This window comes from Athene noctua, unplaced genomic scaffold (assembly GCF_965140245.1).
Source record: "Athene noctua unplaced genomic scaffold, bAthNoc1.hap1.1 HAP1_HAP1_scaffold_84, whole genome shotgun sequence".
NCBI lineage: Eukaryota > Metazoa > Chordata > Aves > Strigiformes > Strigidae > Athene > Athene noctua.
Window position 1 is genome coordinate 208,252 of NW_027437571.1, and position 17,557 is coordinate 225,808.

At 54.2% G+C, this 17,557-nt stretch overlaps 1 protein-coding gene and 1 long non-coding RNA gene across 10 annotated transcripts; one reads left to right on the forward strand and one right to left on the reverse strand.

Annotated features, from left to right (window-relative positions):
- Positions 1-1,476: 1,476 nt before the first annotated feature.
- Positions 1,477-8,087, reverse strand: LOC141955032 (centrosome-associated protein CEP250-like). 4 transcript variants are annotated; one of them, XM_074895092.1, is made up of 7 exons: positions 7,918-8,087; positions 6,767-6,901; positions 6,400-6,569; positions 3,876-4,055; positions 2,633-2,767; positions 2,154-2,297; positions 1,477-1,714 (listed from the first exon to the last, which is right to left on the reverse strand). In XM_074895092.1, exons 1-7 carry the CDS (start codon positions 8,075-8,077, stop codon positions 1,544-1,546), a joined length of 1,095 nt encoding a protein of 364 aa, XP_074751193.1. In that variant the 5' UTR covers positions 8,078-8,087; the 3' UTR covers positions 1,477-1,543. The 4 variants fall into 4 exon arrangements, with proteins under 4 accessions (XP_074751193.1, XP_074751194.1, XP_074751195.1 ...); XM_074895093.1 differs by having other exon boundaries at positions 7,107-8,055; XM_074895094.1 differs by lacking the exon at positions 7,918-8,087 and adding an exon at positions 6,985-7,222.
- Positions 8,088-8,105: 18 nt separating this feature from the next.
- On the forward strand, positions 8,106-16,634 carry LOC141955033 (uncharacterized). 6 transcript variants are annotated; one of them, XR_012632325.1, is made up of 6 exons: positions 8,106-8,240; positions 9,681-9,808; positions 10,117-10,245; positions 10,552-11,977; positions 12,125-12,256; positions 14,478-16,634. It is a non-coding gene; the product is annotated as an uncharacterized LOC141955033 (long non-coding RNA). The 6 variants fall into 6 exon arrangements; XR_012632322.1 differs by adding an exon at positions 9,358-9,449 and having other exon boundaries at positions 8,123-8,240; positions 10,552-12,256; XR_012632323.1 differs by lacking the exon at positions 8,106-8,240 and adding exons at positions 8,746-8,983; positions 9,358-9,449 and having other exon boundaries at positions 10,552-12,256.
- Positions 16,635-17,557: the final 923 nt, after the last annotated feature.

A 17,557-nucleotide genomic window follows, 5' to 3' on the forward strand; every position in this document is an offset into this window, starting at 1 on the left:
CAAGTTCTTGCTGGAAGGCACCAGGAGGGATCTGACAAAAGTCAATTATCTCGCACCCTATAAACTGCAACCACCAGGGAGACCCTTTGAGCTCTCCTGGATGGCAGCAGCCTGTGACCAGCATCTCCCCTGAGCTGGGAGCCTCTCGGGTACCAAAACTCTTACGGTGTTTCTGCTGCCAGAGTTGAGGGAAGGCCGGGTGAAGTCCACCCGCTCGAGTCCCAGTTATCGCCCGCTGAGGAATGCCGAGGCATTGGGGGTATTTGCTCTAAACTCGAGAGGAGGGAAATTTTTCTTTGAGCTCGCTTCTCTTTCACCCGTTCTTTCTCTGTTTATTGGGGTGTGGGTACGTGCTCCATTCTACTGGATCCAAATACTTTTGCCTCTGTGCATGTGCTTGTCCATTTTGTGTAGCTGCATGTATATGTATATATTAAGGTACCATTAAGTAAGTTAGGGTGCATCTTGTCACTGTAGAATCTGCAAATAAGTCGCTTTTCTTTCTTTCAACATTTCTGAATTATTTTGTAATGATAAATGGCTGTTAGTTATAAATAAATCCAGATTTCTTACTAAATCATTACCGTGTCAATACTTTCATCCACGACAGGTCCCAGGGGGCAGGGTCCCTTGTGGGGGGCAGGGTGTCCCTGAACCCCCCTATCCCAACAGGCACCTGCTACTCTCTGTGGGTGTTGGCTCAGGTCTCCAGGCCCAAGAAGAATTGAGGGGGACCAGACATCCCTGCTCCCCAATAAAAGGCTCCTATGAAGCTGTCAGCCTCGTTGGGGACACTGGGGACACCAGGGACATGGGGGGGGGGGACGGACACTTGGGACACACATGAAACACATGGAAGGACAAAAGGGGGACAAAGAAGGGATTTTATTGCCCAACTCAGCAAGCACCCAGCTGGGACAGCCACTGCCCTGGGGAGGGGAACAGGTGTCCACAGGTGTCCTGGTCCCCTGCAGGGCAGGACCAGGCCCCCCCCAGGAAATAAATGGTTTGTGGGTTAAAACCACCAGGAATGGGGACAAGGACAGGGATGTGGACAAGGACCAGGACAGAGAAGAAATGGTGACAAGAACAGGGACGGGATGAGGACAGGGATATGGGGACAGGGACTGGATGGGGACAGGGACGGGGACAGGAGGGGACATCAGGGTGGCAGAGGGCCCCCCCCTCCAAGTGTGCCAGCGCAGGCAGCCAGCAGCAGCTGGAGGGGCGCAGGGGGTTGGTGTCACCGTCCCCATCCCCGTCCAGCCGTGTCACCCGGTTGCTCAGAAGGCTGAACCGCCGGGCCCACAGGCTGCGGGGGACAGAGGATGCTGTGGGGGACCCCGGCGTCCAGGAGGGGGAACTCCCAGGTGTCCTACTTATTCAGAAGGATGCAACTGGAAAAATTAAACTAAAAAACAACTACTGATATAAACAATATTCTTCTGCTCTTACGGTGGTCTGTGGTGTCTCCACAACGTCTGTGATACTGGTCATTTTAATGATCCCTCCAGACACCCTTGCAACACCTTGTTCTGATGTTCTACCTTCTCCCACTGACTCCTCTTCTCCTCCAGGATCTTCTGGAGGTGACAACCTCCAGCACCTTCTGCCTTGACAGTTCCTGTGCCTCACTCAGATCTTGCTGAGCTTTGCAGCCAATCACTTGCTGGGACTCTTCAGAGGCTGCTAGTTGAGATGTCAACTCTTCCACCTCAAGTAAAACACAACAGAGCAGTCAAAGACTACAGCTTGCCACTGTCAGCCACATCAGCCATATCATATACTGTGAGGAAAGGGAAAGTACAACCTTAAATTTCACCCTTTCATGAAAGCACCAGACTCACGACGGATACAGCTGGCTTGTTTAAAAATCTAAGTGGGTCACCATGTTCCTCTGAAAAAGCACCTTAAATAACAAGGCTAGCAGTAACAGGCCAGCAGAAATCCCTTCTGAGGAGTGCTGGCAAACGGACAAAAAGAGCAGCCCATCTGTCCAGGGCAGCAGCTGGCTGGTCAGTCTCCATCAGCCCAGCTGAGACGGAGACCACAAGGTGATGGCAGCCAGAGGGACTGACCCCATCGCCGGCTGCTCTGCCCTGGGCAGAGACCACCTGGTTGATGACTGCAGCAGCTATTGCTGTTTCACTCACCTGGTTTTGTAGAGCATCCCTCTGCTGAAGGAGGACAGTAATTTCCTCTTTCATGGGTTTGATTTCTTCCTTGTGCCTCTTCTCCACTGCCTGCATCTTACTCTGAGTTTCCTGCAGCTCTGCTTGCAGTTCTTCTGTGATGTTCTGCAGACACAAATGGAGAGCAAACTACTGGGACCTGCCAGCACGTTCAGCTTTTTCTTCTTTCTGTCCCAAAGTCCCATTCATTCAGCCACTTCTGCTTTTCTACCCAGCTCTGCTTCCACTGGAACACTCCCTTCCTGTCGCTGATCTCTGGAGATCATCAGGCTCTGTGCTTTCCGTGCCTGCAGCAGTCCCTGCCTCCTCGCTCACAGCACTTAGGCTTTATGTCCTTGTTACTGCCCTTCACTCTGTTACCTGCTTCTCTCAGCCACTCTCAGCTCACGTCCAGTTGCCAACGGCCTGTTCCTTCAACCCGCCCGACCAGTCAGACTTACCTGCCCGTCCTCGCGCTGCTCTTTCACCTCCCGCCTGAGCTGCTCCAGCTGCTGGTTGGCTTCTCTTCGCTCTCCCTGAGTCTGAAGCAGTGTCTCTAATAAAGCACTCTTCTCACGCTCCTTTTCTGGCAGGACCTGCACAGAAACAAAGAGAGGACAGGTTTAAACTTCCCACACAAAATTTGTGTGCCAAGGCTCCAACACCGGTGGGCTGACGCGCTCTCAAAGCGCTGTGTTGCTGCTCTCCCAGGCCCTTCTCTGCCACTGGCAGTATAAACATGGTCCAGACAGAGTCCCTCTGTGACCGAACCTCCAAGAAACATCCAATACCTAACAGGACAATGTGTGGCACTTCTCAGATGTCTCCCCTTGCTGGTGAGGGTATCCCTCATCTTCTGCTGTGGCCTGTTTGTCTTTCAATAGTGACTTCTACACCTAGTTAGCAGCAGAGAAAATGCAGGGGGCTGCCAGAGGGCTGAAGCCAGCAGCTCCTTCAGACAACTCATGTATTCCACGTGGGGTTTGGTGAAAATGACTTCATTTTTAAGGTATTCGTTAGGCTTTGGTAATGTACTGACACTACAGGGACACGCTGACATCTCTGAGCACTGCCCTGGCATTTCGATCCCTGCAGACACAGCTGGGGGTACTGCTGTCCCCAGGCAGACTCCGTGAAGAGGACTTTGGGGGGGACACAAGGAGGACTCTCACTGTGTGACAGGGTGCACAGGAGATCTGGGCACAAAATAGCTTACCAGCAAGTGACTTAAAACAGCCCAGAAGACACCCCTGTTTTACTGCTCAGAAATATTTCAGTCGTCCTCAAAATTTTTCTTTTGTCAACAATCCTGCCATGTCCCTCTTTACCCCCCCAAACAAAAACCCCATCCTCACAGGCATTCAGTCCTACAAACTCAGTCTGGTCTTTAACGGAGTTCAGGTTATAAGCATGTATCAGTAAAGATCAAAAGAGGGCTGTTAAGAGAACTGCGAAGGTACTCCAAGTCTTAAAAAACCCAGCACAATAGCAGAACAGAAATCTCAACTGAAAGTGATGCTTCTGCCCGGCTTCCTCTGACAGGTCTCATTCCTAGTCCCAAAGAGAACCCTGCTTGCCTTTCACCTCACCAAATTCAATGCAGAAAGCATGTAGGGCATGCTCCACACAGACCGACATCCAGACATCTCCCATGGCTCTAGCCTTGCAAAACAGCTACACAAATTCTCCTTTCACAGTCTTTACCTCTTGCTTGGCATTTTCAACTCTGGTTTGTTCTTCCTCTTGTTGAGCTCGCGTGGCCGCAACTTTCTGCTTCATATCACACAGCTTCTTCTCGTGCTCCCCTGCTGTCTCCGCCTTCTCTTTTCCCCATTTCTCCACTATCTCCTGCAGCTCTGAATGATGCCCCTCCCGCTCGCTTGCCTGATGAGTGGAGGAACAGACTTCAAGGTGAAGTCCCAGCCACGCTCCTCAGAACAAATGTGAAGCTTCATCCCTCCCACAACCCCCCACTTCAACAGTGCACAACAATGGCTTTGTGCTCTCCATAAATCACGTCCTGTCAAGGAACTTAAAAGGGAGGTCAGCAGGTGGAAGAATCATAGAACCATTTAGTTTGGAAAGACCTTTAGGATCATTGAGTCCAACCATTATGAAAAGGAGATGTTACCTTCCTCTCTCCGATGGCCGCCTGTTTCCTAGCACCTGTCTCCTCAGGATTTCTCTCTATCCTTAGAGTCTATTTTCAAAGCTCACATCCCTTTCCATCAGTGGAAAGATGTAGAGGGACTGCAGGGTGAAAAAGAGACCGGTACCCTGATGCCCCAGTTGTCACAAGACAGGCCACAAACTGAAGTACCAGGAACAAGGGGCCTGTGCCCCATGCTTCAAGCCCAGAGATAACAGCTCTGACGACGGTGAAAGGACAGAAAGAAAGGAAGAAAGTTCCCGTGACTGCAGTTGGCAGCAATGTGAGGAGTCCGCTTCATGGCAGACAGCAGCCTGGTAAGATCCTACCCCTCTCCTGCCAAGCTTTGGGTGGGGAGCTCCCAACCTCCAGCTAAAGTCACCTTAGGCCTACACTGAACGTGTGGCTGCTTTTGCTGTCCTGGCAGAGTCCCTTGGGTCTTCACGTGCCTTCAAGTACGAGGGTTAGGGTTGGGGATTAGGGGTTGGGGTTAGGGGGAAGAGGGGATAGGGGTTGGGGTAGGAGGTTAGGGGCTGGGGGTAGGTGTTGGGGTTACAGGTTGGTGTAGGAGGTTAGGAGCTGGCGGTAGAGGTTAGGGTTAAGGGCTAGGGAGGGGTAGGAGGTTAGGAGCTGGCAGTAGGGGTTACGGGTTGGGGTTAGGGAATTAGGGTTAGAGATAGGGGCTATGGGTTGGAGGTTAGGAGGTGTCGGTAGGGGTTAGGGGTTGGCATTAGGTGTTAGGGTTAGGGGTTAAGGTTAGGAGGTTTGGGGTTAGGGCATAGGGGTTAGGGGCTAGGGTTAAGAGGTTGGGGATAATGGTTGGGGATGGAGGTTAGGGGTTGGGCTAAGGGGTGAGGGTTAGAAGGTAGGGGTTAGGGATAGGGTTAAGGGTTAGGGGAAGTAGGTTGGGGTTAGGGGTAAGGGTTAGAGATCGGGGTTAGCAGGTTGGAGTTAGGGGTTGGCGTTAGGGGTTAGGGCTAGGGGATTAGGGTTAGAGATAGGGTTTATGGGTTGGGGTTAAGGGATAGGGTTAGGAGGCTGGGATTAGGGGAGATTAGGAGCTGTCAGTAAGGGTTAGGGGTTGGGGTTAGGTGTTATGGGTTAAGGTTAGGACATTGGGGTTAAGGGTTGGGGGTTAAGGTTAGGAGATTAGGGTTAAGGATTGGGGGTTAGGGGTAGGAGGATGGGATCAAGGGTTGGGGTTAGGGGATATGGGTTAGGAGGCTGGGGATAATGATTGGGGGATGGGGTTGAGGTAAGGGCTGAGGGTTAGAAGGTAGGGGTTAGGGTTAGGAGTTAGGGGTTATAGTTAGGGGTCGGGGTTAGGCGTTAGCATTAGGGGTTGGGGTGAGGGGTCAGAGTTAGGTGTTGGCATTAGGCATTATGCGTGAGGGGTTGGGGGGAGGAGGTAGGGGATAGAGGCAAGGGGACTGGGGCCAGGGTTAGGAGACTGGGGGTAGGGGTCAGAGTTAGGCATTGGCATTAGGCATTACGTGTGAGGGGTTAGGTGTTAGGGGGTATGGGTTTGGGGGAGGAGGTAGGGGCTTGGGGGGTAGGGGTTAGGAGCTGGCGTTAGGGGGTAGGGGTTAGGGGTCAGGGTTAAGCATTAGGGATTCAGGTCAGGGGTTGGGTGTTGGGGTAGAGGTTGAGGGGTAGGGGTGAGGGGCTAGGGGTGAGGTGTTGGCATTATTCGTTAGGGGTAAGAGTTATGGGTTAGGGGTGAGGTGTTGGGATGAGGGATTAGGGGTAGGAGTTGGGGTTAGGGGCTGCGGTTAGTGTTACGGGTTCGGGGTTAGGGATAGAAGGATAGCAGCTGGCGATAGGTGTTAGGGGTTGGGTTTAGGGGATAGGGTAGGGGTTAGGGTTACAGGGTAGGGGTTGGGGGTAGGGAGTAGGGGTTAGAGGTTAGGGTTAGGTGTTTTGGTCAGGGGTTAGGGTTGGTGTTAGGATTATCTGCCTGGCCCAGCAAGGTGTGACCTGTGACAGATGTTGCTGCCATTCCACACCCTCAGGTTGTTACTCCTCTAAAGCCAGCCCACAGAGCTTGCTTGAAGAATTCAGAAGCATATTGTTTCCTACCAGGTCTTGCAGGAGCTCGTTTATTTCCACCTCATGCTCAGTTTGCCGCAGTTTGAGGGAACCGTTACACTGCTGCTCCGTCTGCAAGAGCTGCTGCGCCACGTTTTCCCATTCCTGCCTCATCAGAGATCGCTCTGCTTCCAGCTCACACTGAAAGCACTTCACTTCCCCTGCAAACAGGACAAACGGCAAGATTCAGAGTCTACACAGACAACGGTTCTGACTTCCCTGACCTTGAGCCATCTGAACTTCAGTGCAGGAGAGATCTGCCTCCATCTCCTTCGCTCCTCAGAAGCCCTGCGGACACAGAGCTATTTTTATACCACCTTCCCTAGGCAGGGGATCCCCAGAAACAGGAGGCTCTCACCTTGTATCACCTCCTTGGCCTGCCTGACGGTGTGAAGTTGGATTTCAAGCGGACTCCTGGTGATCGCCAGCTGAGATGAGTGCTGCTGAGCTTCAAACAGGCTGGACTCCAGCATCTCCTTCACTGAGCTGTGAGCTGTGAATACAGAGAGAAATGCATTTGTTGCTCCTGACGCCCACTGAGAGTTATTCCCGTAAGAAGCCTCTCAAGATCCCTACCCCTGAGTACAGAAAATGGGTTGCAAGGACACTTGTATACAGAAAGCATCTTTCTGCCATTTAAAATGTCAACGCAGGCCCCTCCGGGGCAGTGCCCAGGCTTTGCTCATGACCTAGCATACCACAGAAAGCCCAGCTGAGTTTGATCTCGATGGCCAAATCTGAAAGTGCTGTTGGCTGACACACAGGCAGCTGTGCCCAAAGTCTGGGCCAACAAGCAGAAGCCCGGTCTCTGCTCATCAGCGCTTCCAAGGGGGTGTCTCTGTGGGGCCGCGAAACGTCCCTCTGGGGGTTTGTGTGGGGATTTGTGGGGGCAGGTGTGGGGGGGCTCCCTGGGGGCTGCCCCTGACCCCCCGCCGCCCCCCAGGGACGCGGGGCCCCGCCTGGCCCCGCTGCCGCTGCTGGCCCGTGAATATGGGTATCCACACTCGGCGAGTTTGGGTGGAGTGTGCGGTGGGGGTGCAAGCTTTGTGGAGAGATCCCCTTGCACCCCGGCGCCGGAGTAAACACCCCGGCTGCGTAACTCGATTCGAGTTGTAGAGTCTTTTTTCCGCCGATCAGGGGCACCCAAAATGCGGGGGGCGCTCAAAACATGGGGGAGTGGGGTATGGGGGCGGTGGGAGCGGGGGGATGTGGGGGGGCGGTGGGCGTTTCGGGGTTCCCTCTGGCTCTGCTTGTCTCCCTCCCCGGCTTCAGCTGTTGGTTTCGCGGGAAGGGTTCAGGTTTTCTCTCGGGGTGGGTGTGTGCTATTTTGTTGGTTCCGCCCGCGCTCCTGCCACGTGATTCTCGACGACACCGGCCGCACCCCCCCCGCTTTCCGCCAGCAGCGGCTCTGCCGCCGGCGGGAGCCTTTAGGACCCAGCGGCGTCCTGGGACCCGTGCCCGGAGCCGGCAGAAGGCGCCCGGCGCCGCCGTCTCCCGGAGGACGCCAACCCGTGCCCGGGGTGGGGGGGCCGCCGCCGCCACGGCCCGGTCCCCCGGCAGCCGGGTCTGCCCCGGCACAGCGCGCGGGGAGGCCAGGTCTGCCCGGGGCGGCCCTTCCCGCCCGAGCGCCGCCCCCGCCTGCCCCGCCCCCTGCCTGCCGCCACGGCATCAGGCGCCGCCTCCCCCCGCGCGGCGCGGCCCTGGGCTCTGAGGCGTGTGGGGGCCGCGGCTGCCGGGCGCCCCCCGCCTGCTCCCGGCTGGAGAAAGGGGAGCCCCTGCGCCGCCTGAGGGCAAGGGGGTGTCTCCTCACCTCTGCGGAGCCCCTGCGGCAGGTACTGTGGCTGCCCCCCGCCCGGCACCGCCTGGGGCCTGGGGCCTGCACAGGGCCGGGGGGTCCGAGGGAGAGCCGTGGGGCCGCCGGGGTGTGGGGTCAGGGCTGGGGGGATGTGGGGGCACCCGTGCGTGACAGGGGTCGGGACGCGGGTGACGTGGGGCCTCTTGTGGGTGAGGAGGGTGTAGCTGTGGGGCTGCCGGTGTGTAACGGTGAGGTCTGGTTGGGGGCGGCGCTGAGGCCGCGCCTCTGACGGGGGGAGCTGCGGAGACCCCCCCGGGGTGGTGTGGGGGGGCTGGCTGGGCGGAGCTGTGGGGGCTGCCTGCGTGTGACAGTGGGGATGTGCAGGGGCAGCTCCGAGGGTCCCTGTGCGTGGCGGGGGAAGCTGGGGCAGTTGTTTGTGTGTGACAGCTCTGGGGGGAGGCGCCGTGGGGCGGGGGAAGCTGGGGCTGTGTGTGGCAGAGGGGGTGGCGTGGGGGGAAGCTGGGGGTTCGGGGCAAGGGGACGTGTGGGGCACCTCCCTGTGTGGCCCCGGGGTCAGCGCCTGCCGGGCTGTCAGGGTGAGGCCTCCCCTCCTGCCTGTGCCTTAGCAGCAGAGGGCAGGGGACGTGGGAGGACACAGTTCAGTCTGGAGGGGAAACCCCCCAGGCAGCCCTCCTCTGCCAGTAGAGCAGGATCCAGTGTGCCTTTGAGTTCAGTGCCCTGAGAGTGCAGCTTCTGCAGGAGGACGGGGTTCAGAGAGAGGTGAGGAGTGTGAGGCTGGGGAGAGGGTCTCTGCTTGGGGTCACTACCTTTGCTGGTGTGGAAAGGGGAGTCTTGGAGCTGAAAGTGTGAAAAACTTGTCAAGAAAACTACCAGACAACGTGTTCTTGTAGAGATCTCCCCGTAACCCTGATGTTCACTATTTCACCATTGAATCGTGGTACCAGTAAGGAGGTAGTGATGTGTGCGAGAAGTATTTCTCCAAGAAAGCAAATTATTTATGTTCCCCTCTAGTGAGGAATTATGTGACAAGTTATCAAGTGAGTGGCAGGAAGGAACAGCAGCATATTTTGGCGACAGGACTAGAAAACAAAGACACCAGGGTTATTTCCTTAACATCTGGTATTAACTTATAGATGTACCGAACACCCGGGAAATGGCTGTACAAATAAAAGATAATTCTGGTGACTTCCGTGGAAGAGTCTACGTCTGCTACCTTGGAACTCAGGTCCGCGCAGCAGGACTCAGGACAGTCTGGGAGATGTCTGGGAGGAATCTTGGGCAGATCCCAGAGAAGAGAGTGTCCTTTGAGGGAGAAAAAAACCTCTGTGTATCTTCCTTGGAGAAGTCTGGGGCTGCTACCCAGGGTTAGGCCTCCCTAAAGTAGGGGTGAATAGACTCCAGGATATGCCTGGGAGGAACCTTGGGTGGATGGTTGAGCAAAAGTCTTTCTTTACAGGGTACAGCACATCACTGGTGTGTCACTTTGGAGGTGTTAGAGGCTGCTACCTGTGATCTGATGGCCCTAAATCGAAGGAGAGAAGAGAGCAGGAGATGCCTGGCAGAAGATCTGGGTGGATGCTGGAGGTGAGCTTTCCCCAGGAGGTAAAAAATCTTTCAGGTGGCATCCTTGGAAGAGTCAAAGGCTGCTAAATGGGATCTCGGGTCCCTGCAGCAGAGCTCAGGACATTGTGGGATATGTCTGAGAGGAATCCTGGGCAGATCCCAGAGAAGAGAGTGTCCTTTGAGGGAGGAAAAACCTGTGGGTTTCTTCCTTGGAGGACTCTGGGGCTGCTACCCAGGATTAAGCCTCCCTAAATGAGGGGTGAAAAGACTCCAGGATATGCCTGGGAGGAACCTTGGGTGGACGTTTGAGCAAAAATCTTTCTTTACAGGAGAAAACATGTCTTGGGTGTCTCCCTTTGCAATTCTCAGGGGCAAGTACCTGGGGTCTGACGACCCTAAAAAGAAAGGAGAGAAGAGAGCAGGAGATGCCTGTCAGTAGGCCTGGGTGGATGTTGAAGGTGAGCTTTCCCCAGAAGGTAAAAAATATTTCAGGTGGCATCCCTGGAGGGGTCTGGGGCTGCTACCTGGGACCTCAGTTCCCTGCAGCAGGGCTCAGGACAGTGTGGGATATGTCTGGGAGGAATCTTGGGCAGATTCCAGAGAAGAGAGTGTCCTCTGAGGGAGAAAAACCTCTGTCTGTCTTCTTTGGAGAAGTCTGGGGCTGCTACTCAGGATGAAGCCTCCCTAAATCAGGGGTGAAAAGACTCCAGGATATGCTGGGAGGCATCTTGGGTGGAAGTTTGAGCAAAAATCTTTCTTTCCAGGAGACAGCACATCACGGGTGTCTCACTTTGGAGGTGTCAGAGGCTGCTACCTGTGATCTGATGACCCCTAATCAAAGGAGAAAAGAGAGCAGGAGATGCCTGGCAGAAGATCTGGGTGGATGCTGGAGGTGAGCTTTCCCCAGGAGGTAAAAAATCTTTCAGGTGGCATCCTTGGAAGAGTCAAAGGCTGCTAAATGGGATCTCAGGTCCCTGCAGCAGAGCTCAGGACAGTCTGGGACATGTCTGGGAGGAATCTTTGACAAATCCCAGAGAAGAGAGTGTCCATTCAGGGACAAATAATCCTGGATATCTTCCTTGGAGGAGTCTGGGGCTTCTACCCAGGATACCCCGTTACTCATGAAGAGGCTTTAATGTGGAGAAAAACTCATCACCATGAATCAGAATTTCTTTGGAGAACCACTAATCGAAGCAAACTGATCTTCTTTGCAAAGTCGAGTTGTCCTTTCTTCAAGTGGAGTTTGCTCTCAGGCAACCTGGCCACCTTGGGAACAGCATCAGGTCAGCCTCCTGCCAGCTGGTCCTCTCTTCTCTGACAAGAAGAAACTGTCCTGCATAGAACCAAGAACTCGGTGATTTCCTTCCCATTTAAAATAGCTAAGAACTCTGTCTGTGGCCTTAGCCCATAGTAGAAACACGAAGAAGCGCATTTCTGGACATGCAAACATGTTCAATAGGCTGCATGACAATTCTAGGAAAACAAATGGGTGCCAAGGTAGGCTAAGCCTTCTCGGAGGCTGATGTGCCTGGACTGAACAACAGGGATAAGCCAAAGAGTAGTCAGTGTCATTGGATTGATGAAATCGTGCAAGAGCCCAAAGCCAGACACCTTCCCTGCTCAGTCCTGCCTGTGCAACAGTTCAAAATCTTCCCAAAGCAGATGAATCGGGTAAGGAACGGAGCTACACTGCGGCCAACCACACATGGGCAGAACCCGGCAAGAAACTCAGCCTGTGCAGCATGTTGGAGCTGGAAGCACTGAGCTAGCCCAGGGCTACAGCAACCAGCACCGCCAAACAGGGCTGAAACTGCCAACCCCGCTGTATTTTTACGTGTGTCCTGGTGAGACGCTTCTGCCTTTCTCACCTGCGTTTTTTTTTAGTACAGGAATATGCACGTGGTTAATCTTGAACAGTTCGTTACATTATTCAGCTATCCAAACCAGAGAGGGACGGAGAGAGAGACGTGCAGATGACCTAAACTACAAAATAATATCATTGACTAGAAAGCAAAAGACCCAGAGACCGGCTGTTGGTTTTGTAAGGGCGAGAGCAGATGGAAGAAGTACACGGAAGCGTTGGCAGGTGGAAACCTCGCACGAGACTACAGATTCGTGACCTGTCACTACAAGGCAGCGGATGCTCTGACACGTGCCGAGGCGTTTAATGAATCTCCCGGTGCGGATGGGGTGAGCAGCCAACTTTATTGCGCTGGCGACAGGGGCCGGCACTTGGGGCTGGTGCATGACCGGTCAGAAGCGTTCTCCGGGCCAGCTGTATGCTTTTTGTGCCCGAGGCTCTAATGGTGCGTGATGTCGGATCCTGTCTGGCTCCAGGTGGCCGGAGCGTCTCCTGTTCTCAAGCACCGAAGTACCACAGGAGAGCCCCGATGCTGCATGTATGGCAGAGCTGGAGCTGCTCCTCTCAAGTGCCAGGGTGCAAAGCGGTCTGCTCCTGCCTTGCCCTCAGTGAGTAGTAGCTGGAGCACTGGGGATTTGGCAATTTGGGGTTTGGCAATTTGGGTATTTCCCAAATCCCCCTGACCCCCTTTTACCACGCCCTCCTCCCGCCGGATGCTTGGGGCCTGCAGGACAACCTCCCCTTAGTCAAGATGGAGCTTAAGCGGGCACCCAAGAGATGGCAAAATCTTCTGATCGGTCACTACACGTATACAAATCAGCACACAGAGCGCATTAATTTATTTATAGCCTATTTATTGGGTATTTACATAGGGTAAATCCCTCCTGCGCCTCCAAGCAGGAGGATCATCACGACAGTGAGCAGATGTAGAGGCTGCGTGGGAAACGGGGACCCGGCTTGTGTTCAGCCCGTCACGGGGCAGAGGAAGCACAGCACATAGTTCATCAGGTGCTCCACGGGGATGCAGCAGCGCCTCGCCGGCAGATCCTCCACGGTGCCCGCCTCTGGTGGAAGACGTGCCCGAGGGGTGGTCTCAGGGGCACGAGCAGCAGGCGGTTGGCAATGTTGTTCTTGGGGGTGCTCAGGTGTTCACAGGCACTGTCCCATCCCAAGGCTGAAAAGAAAACCCGTCAGAAAAGAAGCTCTTGGGAAGGGCTTGGCAGATGTAGCGGAGGTCCCCACCTTATCCTGAGGCTTGTCTCCACCCAAGGTGTCACTGGGGTCCGCTCTGCCCTCCGAGTCATCCTCCTCTCTCTTCTCCTCGGCACCTCTGGAGCTTCATCACTGGCTGCGGCTGTTGGAGTCAGCGCTCCTCCGCCGGCGCAGCCAGTAGAGCACAAGGAGCAGGAGCAGGGTTTCGGCAGAGGACCAAAGCACCCAGTGCCAGCAGGCCGCGCGGAGCATGCCTTCCGGAGTGAGGTCGCACAGCTCCTGGCTCCTCTGCTCCATCTGCTCCATCTGCTCCATGAACCAGGCCGACTCCTGCTGCTGCTGCTCCTTACGCTGCTGCAGCATGTCTTGCGTGGCCGCGTCATTCCGCCTGTTCACTTGAAGAACGTGGTTGAGGAGGCTCAGCACCATCAGGAGGCAGCGGGTGCTGCCCACAGCCATGGTCTGGAGGAGGAGGGAGAGAAGGGGGTCAGTGGGGCTGGGTGGGAGGGAGGTGGCAGCAGAGGGGAATATGCAGGGGCCCGGGGATGGCTGGGAGAGGGGGCGCAGGGTGGTGAGCGCTGCAGGGACAGGGACATCTCCCCACAGCCCCCGGGCACTGGCCGTGGCTGGCAGCCCCGGCACCGCTGCGCCCAGCCCCGAGGGCAGCACCTGCCCTGCCCCAGGCGCTCCCCGCAGCGGCTGCGCCCTCGCCCCGGCTGTAGAAGCCCCCCTTGGGGGCCAGAGCTTCTGCCCCGGCCCTCATCCAGCCCAGCCTTCCCCCCGCCGCCCTCACTCACCGCTGGCCTGAGCCGGACTGCAGCGGGTGCTGCCACCTGGCACCCTGGTGACGCCCTCGGGGACTTGTCCTCTGTGATGTCACAGGCGCCAGAGCCCCACGGCGACACCCGCCCCTTGGGCCACGGCCGCTGCCCCTGGCTCTGCAGCCCCTGCAGCGGGCACAGCACAACTTCCCTGGCAGGACAGAGCTCCCGGGGCCCCTCAACCTCCCCGGGCAGCAGCGGGGCAGCACCAGGGCGGCCCTGCCTTGCCCAGGGAGCTCCACGGCCCCGCCTGAGCCCGGGGCTCGGGCTCCCGGCTCCCCGCATGGCACCAGCACCACCACGGGCAGCAGCAGGCAGGAGTCTCTGGGGAGAAGTTATTTCTCACGCTGTCACACGGGTGCGTGGAAGCACACCTCTCCTACTCCAACCTGTGTTGGATTGTTACAGACCTGCATCGCAGCCAGAGACTTCTGGCTGCCCGGCCTGTCAGGCAATCAGATCCCCCCTGATCAGGAGAGTGACGCAGGCGGGTCTGTTAGTGGCCGTATTCCCACTGTCTAGTGAGGAAGAAAAGTAATGTGTGTCAAAAAAAAAAAGATCTTTTCCCCACAGCAGCAACTTCCCTTCTTTTTAACATTGTTTAGGCCGGGATAAAACAGCATGACATGAACAATTAATTAAAGAAATGTTCATGTCTTAGAGCAGGGGAAGGGCTTCTCAATTATCTTTTCATTTACAGAACAATTCTCCCAATAGAACACCCGATTTTCAAAGAATTCTGCTAGTATACAGGCATTTCTGTCTTCTCTAGCTTAATTTTTAAGTCTTTATGCAGGCCACCTCTGGGTCTGGAAAGGGATCTCGAGGGGAACCTGGGGTGCCAGCACTCACACGAAGTATCCTTCATCATCCCACGTGAACTTCATTACGGCGCCGGCGCAGCGTTGCCTCCTGTGCGTCCCCCTCGGTGACGGCCCCTGGCAGGACGGTTCTGCCCGTGCAGGCAGGTTGCCGGCTTGGGCAGCCCTCAGAGCTCGGCGTCACTGACTGAGTCGAAGGGCTGGTGTGGACAAGGAAGGACACTGGGAAATTCATTCTGGATTACTTATGGAAGTGATGCGCTTAATCTGGGTTGAGCCCCTGATTGGATGGTCTCACACAAAATTGTAATGACCTTAATTTGCTTTGGTTTCATTTACTTTGGAAATGATTTAAACTCACTGAATAGTGAATAAGGAACTATCATTTAAATTAGATCTCAAATATTCCATATCCCCAATTTTAAAAAGTGAAAAAAATGTATTAATATAAAAATATGCCTCTTAAAATGGTTCTGAAGTTCCGATTCTGATCCAGAGCCAAAACTGTCAGAGTGGTACAAAGCATGAGGAGAACATCAGCAGGTAACAATTCTACACAAACTGTCAGCAGTAAGGCTCACTCTGGCAGAAACCAATGCCGGAATCTATCCCCCAGGACTGTAATTTATGTAAGAAAAGGGAACAACCACACCATCTGATTTGGCATGCCAGATGGGGTCAGTGTTTCCGTTAAGTCAAACTGGTTATGTCTGTCCTTAAGTCACAGCTCTGGTCTCCACCCAGCTCGGTGCTGGGCCAAGAGCACAACACACAGCATCGCTGCTCTCTAGGCCAAATTCTTGTTTTCTTGAGACACCAACACAGCGTGTGAGAGGGCAGAGCACAGCGCTGTGCCCCAACAGGCCGGCTGCCCTCCACAGCCGGGGCAGTAAAACTGCGGCGCTTCCACCGGCACCCACCTGTCTCGCGGGGGAGATGCAGCAGCGCGTGTCTGCGCCTGCCAGTGCCCGCAACAGGACGACAAACCTTTCGCCTGAAGTTTCAGTTAGGCCACGTATTTCACGTCTCTGGTAGCTAGAGTAGTCTGCTAAGCAATCTGGGGGGGAAAAATAATCTTATTGCATTGTATCTTTTCCAGATTTTCACTCCGCTTTGTTTTAAACCAGCAAATGAACCTGAATGACCCTTGAACAAGTAATACTGCAAGTGCTAAAGACAGCCAGAAAAGCCCTGTCATAAAGAAATTGTAATACAGCCTTCTAATGTGTTATAAAATGTGCGTTTATGTATTCAATTACATTTGTTACATAAGATGAGAGAATTAGTATTGAAACTTAAATGACCCAATTAGAGCCATGCCAATTGTTCCCTTTTACTGTGTGAAGTGCTAAGGCTTGGACAACTGGCCCAAGCCAGAGCTGACCTATAGACGAATCCTGTATATTTTATAACTGAAAGCCACTGTGCTAGTAGGTATTGTACTAAGTTATAACAGCGCACTTATGCTGATGGAAAAAGTGCTAAAGCTTTGAAGTCCTGAAGCCTGAACAACAGGCCCCAAGCCGAAGCTGTTTAGTGTGTAATCATTAACAGAGTACGTAAACTCGCTAGTGAAAGATGCAGCTTAGACAAAATAGAATCAGGAGTGAGGAGAGAATGTATCCAACTGCCCTTGTTCAGCCTTGTTCAAGGCTGAGGACCCAGGTATCTGGCCTTGTTAGAAACTCCCTTGGTTTCCCCCCTGAGCCCTGGCCAGGCTTTGGGTGGAATCCAACAGGAGGATGAAACCAGAAATTTTCCGCTCAAAACAGAGGTGCCAGCTGTTCTGGCCTGTCGATCTCTGGTCTATAAGGCTGGACCCGCTCGCAGCGACTTTGGCAGCCTCACCTACGGGCGGAGGCACCGCGTAGGATTTCCCCCTTGCCGGGACAGGCTCTGCCAACCCTCGCTGTGACCGGGGCTGCCCCGCGACTGCGGGTCTGGGTGATGGTAACGTGTGCACGTGGGGATGGATCTTTCTTAATCTCCATTCTCTCTCTCGTGTAGGAATGATTTAAGGCATTACCCTGTTTTTTCCTGTTTGCTGCTTTAGGTGCACTATTCTGCCTTTTCTTACTGCATGTTTTCTGTATTACACTGTTATCACCAGTAAAATACGCCTGCTCTTTTCACTCTGGTGTCTGAGTTTAATTGGTATCCTTAATCAGCAGAACACTGTGCAAACCCCTGAGATGCAGAAGCTGGCATAACAACCTGACCTCAGAATTGCCAGTCAACTCCCCTTTTTTAATCCACTGCTTTATTCAGTCTTTTTACTATTTGCAGTTTGAAGCTGGTTTTACCATCTCCAAATTTTTTGTTTCAGTTTATGGCTAGCACAGACGTAGCTATAAAGACACAGGGCCGTGTGCTGCTTGTGCCTTGGTGCTCACACCACTGTGAAGGTTGCTGCTCTCTCAGCAGCTGCAGACTGAGCAATTTCTGTTCATCCCTCAGTGGTGAGGGGTAACTAGCTACGGATTCAAGTGTGCATCTGACACAGGCCAACCTGTAGGACGCAGACCTACATATTACAAACACGAGTAATTTGTTTTGAAAATAGGTTAAGTACACCAAAAAAAAAAAAAAAGCAAACAAAAAAAACATTAATGGGGAAAAACCTCGGGTTTTACCTTTACAAGTAAATCCAGTGCCATCAACTGAAACTGTATTCCTGCCCCCTGTGTGCCCTCCTGCAGCTCCACACAGCAGCAGGGCTCTTCTCAACCCCAGGGTCTGTCTGCCCAGGGACACGAGAAATCAGAGCGCTGCCAACTCAGAGCAAAGGCTCCAGGCTCTCGTCTCTGAAGCAAAACCGTTCAGATCTGCACTTACGCATTCTATACAAAATCCACCAGCAATGCAAAAAGCTCCGTCCACCGTAAAAACAACCCCTGGCTGCTCTGGGTACGTGTGTAGGCGGTCACGTGTTATCAAGAGCAGAAACCCAGGGTCTGGAGCATCGCTTCACCGTGGGTATATCCCAGACACACACGATGCCAGAGATCCTGGCACCACTGCCCGGGGTTCCTCCTGCAACAAAAAGAACTCTGCC

Coding starts and splice junctions, on each gene's coding strand:
- LOC141955032 (XM_074895092.1), bottom strand. CDS start 8,077: ATGCCGTGGCGGCAGGCAGGGGGCGGGGCAGGCGGGGGCGGCGCTCGG. Junction 2,768..3,875: donor TTGAAAATGCCAAGCAAGAG/GTAAAGACTGTG, acceptor GTTTCTGTGCAG/GTCCTGCCAGAAAAGGAGCG. Junction 2,298..2,632: donor AGCAGCGCGAGGACGGGCAG/GTAAGTCTGACT, acceptor TTGTGTCTGCAG/AACATCACAGAAGAACTGCA.